The 14,971-nt window shown below is 40.3% G+C and overlaps 1 protein-coding gene across 1 annotated transcript in view; it reads left to right on the top strand.

Annotated features, from left to right (window-relative positions):
- The window catches only part of plcg1 (phospholipase C, gamma 1), a 31,205-nt gene that overhangs the window by 3,392 nt on the left and 12,842 nt on the right, over positions 1–14,971 (top strand). Inside the window, exons 3-22 of the mRNA XM_086276819.1 lie at positions 6,817–6,969; positions 7,149–7,242; positions 7,341–7,388; positions 7,927–8,011; positions 8,171–8,254; positions 8,611–8,633; positions 8,722–8,791; positions 8,882–8,983; positions 10,622–10,740; positions 11,244–11,329; positions 11,761–11,881; positions 12,144–12,312; positions 12,410–12,532; positions 12,886–12,987; positions 13,161–13,348; positions 13,770–13,970; positions 14,062–14,181; positions 14,295–14,475; positions 14,627–14,704; positions 14,803–14,906. Coding sequence (XP_086132945.1) covers positions 6,817–6,969; positions 7,149–7,242; positions 7,341–7,388; positions 7,927–8,011; positions 8,171–8,254; positions 8,611–8,633; positions 8,722–8,791; positions 8,882–8,983; positions 10,622–10,740; positions 11,244–11,329; positions 11,761–11,881; positions 12,144–12,312; positions 12,410–12,532; positions 12,886–12,987; positions 13,161–13,348; positions 13,770–13,970; positions 14,062–14,181; positions 14,295–14,475; positions 14,627–14,704; positions 14,803–14,906 — 2,251 coding nt within the window. The remainder of the gene's footprint in view (positions 1–6,816; positions 6,970–7,148; positions 7,243–7,340; positions 7,389–7,926; positions 8,012–8,170; positions 8,255–8,610; positions 8,634–8,721; positions 8,792–8,881; positions 8,984–10,621; positions 10,741–11,243; positions 11,330–11,760; positions 11,882–12,143; positions 12,313–12,409; positions 12,533–12,885; positions 12,988–13,160; positions 13,349–13,769; positions 13,971–14,061; positions 14,182–14,294; positions 14,476–14,626; positions 14,705–14,802; positions 14,907–14,971) is intronic.

Below are 14,971 nucleotides of genomic sequence, written 5' to 3' on the forward strand. Positions count from 1 at the left end.
AGTTTGCTCCAGTTCTGTTAGTCACTACATGAGTGTACAGTTTGTTTTCAAAGAGACTGCTGCAACACGTCCTGCACAGCATCCTCAGTAAAACTCAGCAGTATCATGCGAATCATTTTCTAACCCCCTCGTTTAGTGTGTGACAGATACCAGGTGACATGTACATGAATCGAAATCATGTTTGAGTCATTAGGCACCATCAACTCATTTTAATATCAGAGAGCTACGGAGATGGAAAGTGAGTTCGCTGGCAAGCTTTGATGAACTCTGAGCCGCTTCTAGAGTTTTATGAATGAATACTTTTATACTCTCAACCATTTATTTGAGTTTTGTGTCCTGGTTTGAAAAAACCCCAAAACAACTTAGTTCTTGTAACCTCATAGTCATACCCTGTTATGTTTACAAGCTCTGGTTGAAGAAACTGAAATACAATTGGCAAAAAAAGGCATAAAAGCACATTATTTAACAAAAATGAAGCCAAAATGCAGAAGCAGTGTGTGAAAGACTAATGATGCCAATCAGATGCACTTATTTGGAATAGAAGAGAGTACGTCTTTATTGTCATTGTACATGTACATCGAAACTGTGAAGGAAATATAAATAGACAATAGGACAACAGTAATAAATAACAAAGCAAGATGAAGTCACTCATTAAAAGGGCAAATTGCAAAGGACTTGGTCCGTATATATAGTCTGTATGTAAGTAGCCTGAAAGATGAGGTGCTACGTAGACAATGGCTCACATTAGTGGGGTGGTGGACAGGTGTATGTATGGAAGACATGGTGGTGGTGGCCTTAGTTGTTTGTGAGTCTGAAATTGATCATCAGTGAGTGTGAGCATCTCTGCAAAAGCAGATGTTTCAGGAATTTACTGCTCTGGGGAATTCAGGTGTGTTAACACAGTGGCAAAGAGAAAAGACATCAGGGAAGTATATGAGGCCATTTCCAAAAAAATTAAAGTCCATCAGTCTTTAAGTGTGGATCTCCTAACAAATTCATTGCAGACCTTGCAATCCTCAGAAAACTGCAAAAAACCTAAAAGCAACATCTCGGACTGTACAGGCCTCAGTTAGCATTTTAAGTGTTAAAGTTTGTGACAGTAAAAAAAGAACAAGATGGAACAAGTATGGCTTGTTTGGAAGCCTCTTCTTAATAAAAAGAACATGACAGCACCGCTTAGGCAAAAATGCATGTGAGCAAATCACAAGACTTCCGAGGCAATGTTATTTGAACAGGTAAGACCAAACTGGAGATGTTTGGTAATAATGCAAAGCACCACCACTAGTGAAAACTAAACACAGCATGTCAGCACAAACACCCCATACCAGTTGTCAAGCATGGTGGTGGAGAGGTGATGGGTTGGGTTTGTTTTGCAGCCACAGGAGCTGGGCACCTTGCAGTCATTGAGTCAACCATGAACCATAAGTATTCTAGAGTGAAGCCATCTGTCTACAGCTAAAGCTAGGCTGAAACTGGGTCATGCAACAAAGCAGCAAATCTACAACAGAATAGTGGACAAGGCAAAGTCCAGACATCAGCCTGAGTGATATGCTGTGGTGGGACCTTAAGAGAGCTGTGCATAAATGAATGCCTGCAACGCTGTAAAGAAGCGTGGGACGAAATACCTCCACAACAATATGAGAAACTCATGAAGGCATACAGAAAATAATTACTACAAGCTATTGCTGCTATAGGCAGCTCTATATGCATTTGAATCATGTGATGTAGTTAATTTCACAGTTTCTTACTGAATTGTGGTTTATTTATTTTGTTATTCATCTGAAGTTCTATTTACCTAATTGTAAGACCTGGTAAAGACTAAATAGTAATTTATTATGTCCTGATATGAAAAATCTTTAATGTCCTTTTTGCCGTGGCGTTGGGCAACATTAAATTGCTCATCTTCAAACACAGCGTCACAGGCTAGCTGCACTGTTTAGCAGGTTATATTTAATAACATACTGTAGAAATGTTTCTGTCATCCAGTTTATCTCTGGTTGAAGAAAACCACTGTGGGTAAATTTGTTGCATCTTGATAAGCCTGGTGTGGTGTTCATTAGAAGTTCTACATCCTTTCCACTTTTGCTCAGTTGAATGTTGAGAAAATCTTCTCTAAATCTGTAAGTGTATAGTTGGACATTAAGTTTTTATGTATATTATGGACAATAATGAACAGTTTATTGCAAACATTACAGAAAAGCCCCCCCAGATTTTTGGTTTAGAATATGTAAATATGTGTGTGTCTCTATATATATCTATCTCACATCACAGCTCAGACACTGATAAAATTAAATATAAACATTACATATTTTATTAAACACTTCTCACATGTAGTGTGAACCACGCAAGGATAAATGGTCAGCAGTAAGCATGAAATTCAACTCGTGGGCAAAGTCTTGTAGAAATGCAAGCTGCAGTGTAATATTAATTCCAGGACAAATGCATATAAACTTGCTAAGTAATGACTGACACATCGTGAGTTTGAATATGAGACTTTTTTCCCCTTTATAAACACTACATAATGATGCCGTGCTGCAACTGCTCCTAGGTTTGGGATAAAATCGATGCTGCAGTATACCACATCCGCTTCCTCCTATGGTGTTATCAATACACTAGCAACAGAATCAATTTTTTTTATTTAACCCTGTGAGGCCTCAGTCAGTACTCTGACCCCCAAGCCTATATTATCAGAGTATGTGATTTTATTTTTTATTGTTTCATTCTTTTTAACCTTTAAAAACTGACAAGCGTCTGTCCTTTAGTTTTTCTCCAAAGCTTACAGCAACGCTAAAATGGCTATGCGAATTAAACTTCTTGCGCATCCTGCCAATCTAAATGGATTCCTTAGCTAGAGCCACAATTTCTTGACTCTTCATGTTGACATTGAGCAAATAAAAGAGGTTAAAATGAATGTTGTTAACCGGCTTGCGTTGAGGAAGAAGCAGCTCGGAAAGCGACGATGGCAGACTGCAAGAGAATCGGAGAGCTAACTGAGTGAATTTACAGACTATTCAAAAGTTGAAAAATTGTGATAATACTCACTGACAATACAGTGCACTGAATACATGGATAACTCGAGTTTTTTAGTCTTTTAGGGATATTTTTCACAGATTTGTTTTGCACTCTACTGGATATCACTGAACTGTTGCATTGTAATGACACGAGTTACTTTCTACATCTACTGTTGCATTGATCTGCTCAGTCACAGAGGGGCAGTTCACATAAATGCAGAAACGGTCAAATTCATGGCATTTGAATAAGAGCTGTAATTCTAGATGAGCACAAGAAAAGAAGCCACATCTATTTTGATAGTAAGATAAGATAAGAGAGATAAGATAAGATAGAACTTTATTAATCCCTCGGGTGGGTTCCTCTGGGAAATTCGATTTCCAAAAAAGCACAGCACCGACAGAAGTTACAGAGTTATACACACACACATATATATAAATACAGAGACAATATAAATAAAATATACGAAGGGGATAAATAGAATAAATAGGAATAAAAAAAAAAAAAAAAAAAATGTCTTTTTTATGTCTTTTAAAAATTTATGTCTTTTAACAAAAATTCCTCAAATATGTTTATAGATTTTTCTACTGTAAACATTGTTGTTTGCTTAATATGACTGCTAACTCAATATCTTTGGGCTGTGGACTCTGATCGTGACAAAATTAGATATTGAAATTTGGACTCTGGGGAAACTAGGATGGGTATTTTCCACTGCTGCCCTGAGATTTTACACTGTCATTGGGGCAATAATTGGCAGATTCATCTACAATGAAAGGATTCATTGACAACCTTTTAATTTGAATGGTGCAGGAATGTGAGGCGTGTTCAGGTGTAGACAGGATTTAGAACTGTGTTGTCGTCGTTGTTGTTATGATACGTCGGTGAGCAGTTTTGACAATAATTCAAACCACATACTGTTTTAACACGCACCACGACATTGGAGGAGTTCCTTTTCAGCAGCAGTACCAATAAATGTTCTCACCTGTAGCCTGGAAATCCTTTTTTGAGAATGAAGAAGTCTTTGGGTTGTTTATGTTAAGTTACATAACCAGCGGGTGGAATTAACTTGCACACACGTGTGAAAACTGTCGTCCTTCTGATGTGCTTTTTCCATACCTCCCGCAAAGGACGTGCATACACTGTAACACCTCAGACGTGATGTCATTTCTAACTGACCCACCTTTTTTTGTGTGTGTTTGTGTTACTCGTTTGGATCTGGCCGTAGTTTATATGTAAGAACATTTTCAACAAAATACTGAGACATTAGCCCTCAGGCAGCAACGCTGTTACTTAATCAGAAACTGCTTTCAGATTGATTGTCTGTATGAAAACGTTGTAAAGAGCAGGCTGTTGCTGGAAAACAAGCAGAACTCAACAGCAGACTCGTTCCATTTAGAGATTGTTGGAAAGGGGAACTGAACCCTTTTAGCGGCTTGTCAGATGTTTGTCAGAGGAAAAGTCTTCTGCTGAAGTTGATCCCATATGCTGTCAGTGAAGCTCACATGGATCAGCTGATGTGGAAGTGTGCAGTGAAACATTGTCACAACATAGGCCGCATAGTCACTTGGAAATGTTCAGGGTTTTTTTTTCTTGCTTTAGAATGGATGGTGCATATAAACACGATTGATCTGCTTAATAGTTAAAAAGATGAATCTGGGGCTTACCTCACAGATTTATTTCTGGCTATTTAAGGTTAAAAATATAAAATATGCAGTCCAGGTAATTTGTGGATGTGCCCCATATGCAAGAAAGATCCTACAGTGTCAAGTTCATATTGCATACCCATATGTTTTTATTTATTCTATAGTCATCTTTATATTTTCTCACTTAGAATATTTAGCAAAATAATTGCTCAATGGTCCTTTGCTGACATTGTGAACATGATTATCAGTCAAAACTCTTAAGTCTGCGTGGCCGAGTGTGACGTTTTCAGTTGCCATGAAATTCTAAGCGAATTGTGAACGTATTGACTTTTGACACCACCGTGGTTCAGTTGTAAACACTGCAAGAAGGTGTGCAATTTGAACCCATGCAGAGTTGAAAAATATGGGCTACCTGGGAAAAGGACACTGTCACAGAAGCGATTCTTAATCTCAAGATTTTGAGTCGCTGGTTGAATGCAGTTCAGTAATAATCATGCTTATGTCTTTACCCATCCAATCCAATATTTTAGGCTTTATAGCAACACTAAAGCTGACAGTTACTTTTGATTTGTTTTATTTGTGATATTCTTTCTTTTAATTTTCTTAGTAAATGTATGTGAAATGTCAGAAAGTTGGGCCTTCTTCCTATATTTTATTTTTGGTTCACAGTATTTTCAGTTGTATAAAAATGGAAAAGAAGAACATCCTGACATTGTGTGTGTGAAACAGTAGAAGTTTGACATTTTAGATGAAAAACAGAAATGTTCTTTTTGATCGTTTGCTTTTTCACAATATCATAACATTGGCTTATTTAAAGTAAAACAACAACAACAACAAACAAAAAGGAAATTGGGGGAAGGGGATAAACTTTACATTGGCCAAAGTTTAAACATCAGGCTGTCATATTTTTACTGACAATACTTTTGCTTGGGTATGAAAAATGTTGGAAGACAGGGCACAGCACAGAAGGAAGTGTGGTAGTGTTTTGCAGGATACCTCCTCTCATCTCTTTTGGTAAGGTTACACCTCTGGCTATCTCTTTCTTTCCTGCATCTGTCTGAGGCAAGCTCCAAATATTTTGACACAAATGACTAAAAGTGTTGTCTAACAGATCAGCCTGTCAGAAGTGCTTCAGTCTAAACGGAAGTCTGCTGGCCCGTGTGGCGGGTTAAGTAAACGGAGATATGATATATGATTAGAGCACAGTTTGGTGAAATTCTGTGAGAAGACATTTTTATGCTTGAGAAAAGAACATGCACATGCTCACCTATACGCAAGCACAGATGTGGTGTGTAGGCGACAAAGGCACAGGATGTGTGGTTCAGGGGCAGGAAGAGGAGCAGGAGCTGAAAGAAGTGTGTGTCTGTGTGTGTGTGTGTGTGTGTGTGCTTAGTAAGAGAGTCCCTGCTGTAGGTCTTGAACTGCAGTTAATGTAACACTGATAGGAACCCGCTGTGCTACTTTGCAGCCCACACACTTGTAAAGTTTCTCAATGATTGTTTATGGAGTTGAGATAAAATTATATCTGGTCTTTTTTTTTTTTTTCCTCATTTGTCATGTCTACAGATAAACCGTGAAGCCGTTGTGTGAAAACGTTAGCATGATCATAGTTCCGATCATATATTGTTTAAATGTTTAAACACGCACACTTAACAGCCTGCACTTACGAGCACAGGTAGGTACATACTGTGATATATTTGTCATGTATATTTATATTTGAAATCTCAATCATTTAGACCTGACCAGTAGCTTCTAAAAAAAACAACCCAAACAACAACAAAAAAACTGCCCTCTCCCCATTGCTTACTAATTGGTGGTTTTTGATCTATACTTGAATGTGGTTTGGGTCACCGCCTCAGCTTCATTGTTTTATGTGGTCAGAGGGGCTGCAGGTACTTGCACAATGTTTTTATTTTTTGTATGTTAGACTGTTAGGGTTAGTACTGAAGTGTTTCATGTTTCCTACATGAAATGGAATTAGAAAACAAGGAGAGCTTGGAGCTAAGTCTGCAGTTTTGTGCCAGATACTGTTATTTTGATTATTAACATATCATTGCATATAAGTTTTGCGCACCATATTCACACCAGAATATTACCGTGTCATGTGTTGGGAACCTGCAGCTTTGTGTTTTGCTAACTATTACATATCTGTCTGTATCTACAGTTGATATTCGAGAAATCAAGGAGATCCGTTCTGGACAGAAATCTCGGGACTTTGATCGCTATGTGGAGGACTCTGCAGCACGGCTCGATCAGGCCCACTGCTTTGTTATTCTGTACGGCACAGAGTTTCGCCTTAAATCACTCAGCCTGGCAGGTATGCTCAGAGAAGGACTGCTTACACATTGACAAGAAGTAGCCTGTTACCATTGTACCTCAATAAGATCATTAGTACCATTGATAAATCAAATCTTCACATTTTGTTTGTTGCTAGGCTTCTTGTATTTTTAGCCTGTGACAGAATTGAGTTATTTAGGTCAGCTGTTTTTGCTACAGCAACATCTGATGAAGAGATGACCATGTGGGTGCAAGGGTTAACCTCGCTTGTGACTGACACATTGAAGTCTCCAACACCTCTTCAGATCGAGCGGTAAATCTGAACTCAAAGTTTGTGTAAATAGACGGCATTATCTGTTTTCTGTATGCAAGAAATCGCTTAAGTCTTTCTTTCTTTTCCTTAATTTTAAGGTGGTTACGTAAGCAGTTCTACGCAGTCGATCGCAACAGAGAAGACAGGTAACTAAACTCAGTCAAAGGATATCAGCTGCAGAGTTAATCAGATCGCCCTCACAAGAAATGGATGTTATAAGATGTAACTCAATTGTTTGCTACACCAGTTGTGTGCCCTTTCATCTAAGAGCACATAGACTTGCTGCAACTGGCTGGTAGGTGTCTTTGAGAGAGCTCAGTTGAGGTGTAGTAAGGGAACTAACCCCTCAGCCGCACACCAACAACTCTTCCTGCAGCAGGAAACAGACTGCAGAGAATGGAGAGGAGATGTACAGAGATGTTTGTCTGTTACATCCCTGACAGGCCTTTGTTACTGTGTGTGCGCCGTGTATTGTCGTTTCTGGCCAAAATTCCAAGCTGTGTAGCAGAAGTGAAGCCCAAACCACTCAACAGAACATGCAGGGTGTCTGTTTACAAGGTTTCAGCCCATCTGTAAACTCAAAATGGCATTTCTGCCTCACAATAGTATCTACAAGTAGAAGTGTTTGCACATGTTGCACATGCTTATCCGTGTTTGTTTTATTTTTCAACAAAACGTGTTTAGGATATCCTGTAAGGATCTGAAGAGCATGCTGAGCCAGGTCAACTACAGGGTGCCCAACATGAGGTTCCTCCGAGAGAAACTTCCGGTAACCTCTTGCTGCTTACTTTTCTTATCACAAACCTCCTTCCCACTCCATCTCCCCGCCAACTTCCCTTTCACGATGATGTTGTTTGAGGCTAAAGATTTATGATTTGCCGTTAACAGTCATTTCAGTTTTCTTTCTGATTCTCTGCTTCTTTTATAGGACTCGGAGATGAGGAATGGAGACGTGTCCTTCAGCCAGTTTGCGCAGCTTTATCGTAGTCTCATGTTTGATGCCCAGAAAAACGTAAGTGCAGTCTTTTTATGTATCCACAGATAGTCCCTGTGCTTTCATCCCCCTAGCACCCCATCTGATGCTCTGCCAAGGCTCACTTCATCTCCCATCTGTCCGTCCTCAAATGGCTTCAAGATCAATATGCACCAGCTAAAAACCCACCAAACCTCTCTGGTGGAAGCCATTAGGACACACAAACACACACACACACACACACACACACACACAGATAAGAAGGCAGGCAAGCAGGGGTCAGATAAAATGGATAACCTCAGTGCCCTCCCCCACCTCACAGGATGTCTAACACTGAAAGTGCAGCGCTTTGATTAATTACTTTAAATGTTTTTTGTCTCTTTACTATCTTTTAGATGGAAATCCCATTTCTTCAAAGGTAGGCATACAAAACGCACACACATACAGTGATGTTTTCTCTTGCATCACGGTTGTTTGCTGAAATTAACCAGTACTTTTTCTATCAGGTTCATTGATAGACCAGAACAGAGGATTTCCCTGGAGGACTTCAAGAGCTTCCTCTTGGAGTCTCAAAAGGTATTCTCTCGGTTGTTGGACATTTACATACTTTATTGCCGATTTGTTTTCTTTCCATGCTCTAATGCATGTTTGTGTTTGCTGTTGCAGGAGATGTGGGCCACAGATAACAACAAAGTGCAAGAGTTTATGTTCGGCTACCTGAAAGACCCCCTGAGGGAAGTGGAGCAGCCTTATTTCCAGCAAGACGAGGTATGCGCACCTCGATGCCTCACTCTTTCTTTTCCCCCCTTCTCTCACTTGTGTTCTTGTGTTTTTTTTCTGGGTCTTCGCTCACTAACGGAAAAATGTACCATGTTTTCATAGGTTATGTTTTCCGATTTCCCCCCTGTGTTGTTAGTGTGGGAGGGAGATGCTCAGAAATTAACATGACTGGCCATGATCTTGGCCCTGAAGCACCTCCTCCTACACAGATATAAAAGGTTATTGAGTATAGTGCGGCATGACAGTTCTGCAGAAAGCGAAGGATGATTTTTGTGGTCACCGTAAATCATGAATAAAAGAGGAAAGTGGGACAAGCGAGCCTGCAGGAGGTGATGCTGTGTCTTCGTGCCAGAGGATGTTAGGTCACTGGTGCCCAGGCCTTGATTATGTGCAAAGAAAAGCCCATGAATAGTTAAAAAAAATAGATACTTTATTTTAAATATTATCACTACATGGAAATTATTATAGTTGAAGTTTAATGGGAATCTGATATGTACAAATCCTACTCTAATGTGATGTTTTTGTTTGCTGATTATGGAATCCAATGTCATTATGTGTTTAATACACAAGTTAAATCTAAGAATCTGGATTAAGCAATTATGACAATAATTATGACATTTTGAACCCCACATGTTCCCCAGATGTTCCATCTCAGTTTTTCTTAGTTTTTGTAATTTATTCATGTTGGCAGTTGTGCATGGTCAGTGATTTAACAGTGTTTTTTTTTTTTTTTAGAAGCATTCATATTATTTTGACATGAAACATTTATCTTAGTACTTTATCTTGTACTTTTCCTACTTGTTAGCATGTGTACAAGTTGACTGCCCTGTGGTTTAGAGCAGCGGTCCCCAACCCCCGGGCCTCGGACCGGTACCGGTCCGTGAGTCGTTTGGTACCGGGCCGCGAGAGTAGAGGCTCAGGTGTGAAATGTATAGTTTTCAGGGTTTTTTGTTATCGTTTTTATCGTTAACTCGGTTTTCCTGGGTCTTTTCACGTGTGTTATGAATAAATCTTCTTTGTTTTCGGTACCGGTACTACTTTTATTTTGTTGTATTTATCCGCGACACCTTAAAGGCCGGTCCGTGAAAATATTGTCGGGCATAAACCGGTCCGTGGCGCAAAAAAGGTTGGAGACCGTTGGTTTAGAGCATTTGTGTTGTTTAAGCATTAGGAAATGTGCCAGAAAAATGTATATTTGCAAGGTGTACCTGCTTACAGGATAGATGGGATCGTGCAGTGAAATGTTTAGGTTTTGTATTTGTTTTGTTTTTTTACTTTATATCTTGGAATTTAGAATTATATTGAAACCAAGATAGACCTTTTCACCAGTAACATAAAAATAACAATAATTTTGGTGGAAACACAAACTCAACAGTTCTCACAGTCCAAAGGCTGGATCAGAACTTGGCAGTTCGCCTCTCCTTGGGGGCTCTAGTGCATGCCTGTGCATACAAACAGGTGTTGAGCCACTTCTTAAATGCCTTAAGCAACGGTGCCCTGATTCCTGAGTATTTAGGTCAGATGTTTTTAAGAATCTGATCATTATCATTTCAGTGCCACGTCGGTATATTGCTAGGGTCTGCAATTCTTCCCACTTTTCACTGCTCCTCATTCTCTCTTGTGTAGTTCCTCACATACCTGTTCTCCAAAGAGAACACCATCTGGGATTCCTCCCTGGACCAAGTGTGTCCTGAGAATATGAACAACCCCCTGTCTCACTACTGGATCTCCTCTTCGCACAACACGTAAGCATGAAGGGCATTTATGCATGTGTCTGGTTTGCCTGCTTTAATTGGGCCCTGGGAATGCTGGAGTTCTTGAAACCTCTGCCCAAAAAGAGGTCTTTTGAACTGGCTTCACACATCAGATAAAAGTGTATTATTTAACAATCTCTTTCCCGAATGAGATCAGGCGTTTATTTTGCAGGAAAATGTATTTTTCCTCCCATTGAAAAGTGTGTGAAAGTCGGCGCAAGTAATTCTGTACTAAATGTGAAACAATGCTCATTGGTGCAACGGAATGAAAGTTTCCCATGTTGCTTTGATTAGGCTTGAATTGACTGACTGAATGAGTAAGAAGTATTTATCCGGTCAACAGAGGAGAATGAGCCCTTTTGATATGACTGTATTGATTTATTTATGTAATCACCATAAAAAGTGTGTTCATGTGTTAAGACACTCCCTGACATGTTAATCCTGTGTGGCTGTGTGTTTTGTGTACGTACTTGACAATGTGTGCTTATTTTTAGCTACCTGACAGGAGACCAGTTTTCCAGTGAATCGTCCTTGGAGGCATACGCACGCTGTCTGAGGATGGGCTGTCGCTGTATTGAATGTAGGAACACACACACACACACACACACACACACACACACACACACACACACACACACACACACTGGAAGGTGTACGGTTTACCCACGAGTAGTAAATCACCACTGCTTGACTTTTAACCAACTAATTAACTTTTACCCACTTTCTTATCCTTCACAGCTCGACTTTTAAGCCCAGCTAATACACCCTTAACCAGGTCCTCACATGCAAATACTTATGCAACCGTTCCCGATATTGCTTTTCAGCAAACCCTTGTCAGGCAGGTTTCTATAAATAAGACTTGTTTGTTGTAGATCTTGTTTGCCTTGAAACATACAGATCCTGCAATTGTCTCGTCACTCACACACATCTGTTGATTTTCTTTATCCTTAAAGGATAAAAGATAAAATGATGTTACATGCATGTGTCTATGTTTTTTTTTTTTTTCTTCAGTGGACTGCTGGGATGGCCCTGAGGGAATGCCAGTCATCTACCATGGGCACACCCTTACAACCAAAATCAAGTTTTCTGATGTCTTGACCACCATCAAAGAGCACGCCTTTGTCACATCTGAGTGAGTGTGCATGACAACGCGCTATTCTTGTTTTGTTTTGTTTTCTTCTCTTTTTATGACTGTCAGTGGGGATGTGGTGATTAACAAGCTAAGAGATGGTGAAGATAAAGAGATGACGGGCACACACTAATGTAGAAACACTGTAGGCAGGCCACAGTGACATCACTGTGAGAAAATAAAAGTCACATCAGAACAAAGTTAAACAAGGGGTTTCCTTGGATTTGCCACTCCTCTGAGGTTGAATCGGTGGTCCCTTTTACAGATATCCCATCATCCTGTCCATAGAGGACCACTGTAGTATTGTGCAGCAGAGGAATATGGCCACTCACTTTAAGAAGGTGTTTGGAGACATGCTTCTGACCAAGGCAGTGGATATCGCAGCAGATGGGCTACCCTCACCCAATCAGCTCAAGAGGAAGATCCTCATCAAGGTCAGAGCCTCTTGGAGTCATGAGAAATCTTTTGATTTTTGGGGGGTGGGGATTAGTAACCTTACTCTGTCTGTCCTTCTCCTCTTATCTGATGCAGCATAAGAAGCTCGCAGAAGGCAGTGCCTATGAGGAGGTGTCCACCACCACTCCCTACTCAGAGAATGATATCAGCAACTCCATTAAAAATGGCATCCTGTACCTGGAAGATCCCATTAACCATGTAAGCATGTTCAGTGTATAAATAGTTTCTGAATCCTGCACGAGAAAGAATTTTTGGGCAGAAATGGTCAGAAAAGAAAAACTAGCTTCTGTATCACATATGCTTTATGTGGTGTTTATCAGTAAAAACATGAAAAATCAAGTTAAGACAAATTATGTTGCAGTCTTCCTTTATCATCTCTTACACTTACAATTATAACTCAGACATGCTTTATCAGCATTTTTTCCTTGGGATATCAAGTTCTTATTCTGTATCATCTTGTGCCACTTTGCACTGTAACACATGGATCTTGTAAATATTTGATCCAGCTATTTGAACTAACAATCTGTCTCATTTCTCTCCCTTCATCCCAGGAGTGGTACCCTCATTTTTTTGTTCTGACCAGCAGTAAGATCTACTACTCAGAAGAGACCTCCAGTAACCCGGGAAACGATGATGAGGAGGAGCACAGAGAGGTTAGTAGGTCTGACCTGCTGCTGAAGTACAGAAATTATTTTTGAGCGTGAACATTTGTTCGCATTGTTCGGAATTTGATGCAATTTTAATATTTAGAGGTCTGTGGGAGGCTCTTATTTAGAGATAAAGTATGTAGATACACATAAAGTGAACACATCTTGAATCTTCCCAGGTGTCCTATGGTATGGATCAACATGTGACAGAGAAATGGTTTCATGGAAAGCTTGGTGCTGGGCGGGATGGACGGCAGATAGCCGAGAGGCTGCTGTCTGAGTACTGCCTGGAGACTGGAGCTCCTGATGGCTCCTTCCTAGTTCGGGAGAGCGAGACTTTTGTCGGAGACTACACCTTGTCTTTCTGGTAAGTACACATATTTTGTATTTAAAAAAACATCTATTGGATTTCAGGGTGGAAACGGTAATTTAGGGGAAATCACTTTTAAGTATAGGAAACTTTAACTTGTATGTAGAAAACTAGCACGTGCCACTAAAATATAACCAAATTTAAGTGTCGCACTGGCAGATCAGTCACAGTGTGGCGTGTGATCTGTCTGATATTATGAGCTCTTTGTGAAAGGAGGGCAGGACAGATCAGTCTCTGTTATTTACCTGCAAGCTATGGGAACAATGTAGAGATGGTATCACAAGGCAGTTTGTTAAAGATGAACAAGAGTTCACGTGTTCTTAACTTGTTTATCAAACTGGAAGAAAAACTGACCTTTCATTGTATCTCTCTCTATCTCTCTCTCTCTCTCTCTCCATGCCTCCCATCTCTGCAACAGGCGCTCGGGGCGGGTGCAGCACTGTCGCATCCACTCTCGTCAGGAGGCAGGCAGCCCAAAGTTCTACCTGACTGACAACCTGGTATTTGACACGCTCTTTGCTCTGATTACCCACTACCAGCAGGTGGCGCTGCGCTGTAACGAATTTGAGATGAAGCTGACTGAGCCGGTACCTCAGACCAATGCTCACGAGAGCAAAGAGTGAGTACACATATGCATTTTCAAAGATTACTGAGAAAGTGCTGAATTTATTACGTGATGTGCATCATATTTTTGTTTTTGTTTGTCGCAGGTGGTACCACGCCAACCTCTCCAGGAGCCATGCAGAGAACATGTTGATGAGGGTTCCTCGCGATGGGGCTTTTCTAGTCAGGAAAAGGGCAGAGCCCAACTCCTTTGCCATTTCATTCAGGTAACTTAGTTGCCAGTTTAAATCTTAGATGATCAGCATATTGAGTGTACATGCACATAAATGCCTTGTATCATTGTTATTTAGCAGAGTTCTCTCTTTGGGTTTCTTCACAGAGCCGAGGGTAAAATAAAGCACTGTCGTGTGCAGCAGGAGGGTCAGACCGTGGTGCTGGGCACCTCAGAGTTTGACAGCCTTGTAGATCTTATTAGCTACTATGAGAAGCACCCTTTGTACCGTAAAATGAAACTACGCTATCCCATCAACGAGGACACACTGGAGAAGATAGGCACTGCTGTAAGTACCACATTATACAGTCTACAAAGGAAACGTCTGGCCAGTGAAAAATGCTGTATTGTTTCATGGCATTATGCTAGTTTCATTCTGTGGTGAAATCACCACCAGCCTAGCAAAAAGAAAAACAAACTCATAATGTATTGCCCAATAGGAGCCAGACTACGGGTCACTGTATGAGGGAAGGAATCCAGGCTTTTATGTGGAGGCTAATCAAATGCCAACATTTAAGGTAAGAGTGCAGGATGGAGAAATCGACAGTTAGCTGAGATCTGCAACATCAACACTTGGACATGTAAACATGACGTAACCTTGTGTGCTGTCTTTCAGTGCACGGTGCGAGCCATGTATGAGTATAAAGCCCAGAGAGACGATGAGCTTTCCTTCACTAAGAATGCTATCATCTCTAATGTGGAAAAACAGGAAGGGGGATGGTAAGTGAGTGGCATCAAATCCATTCAGGAAGTAGCTCTTAATTATTAATTTAGACTGCAAATAC

The sequence above is a fragment of the Aulonocara sp. 'chitande type north' Nkhata Bay genome, linkage group LG20 (assembly GCF_057382095.1).
Source record: "Aulonocara sp. 'chitande type north' Nkhata Bay isolate Kocher_YH1m ecotype deep benthic linkage group LG20, A_spYH_male_GT1.1, whole genome shotgun sequence".
Lineage (NCBI taxonomy): Eukaryota > Metazoa > Chordata > Actinopteri > Cichliformes > Cichlidae > Aulonocara > Aulonocara sp. 'chitande type north' Nkhata Bay.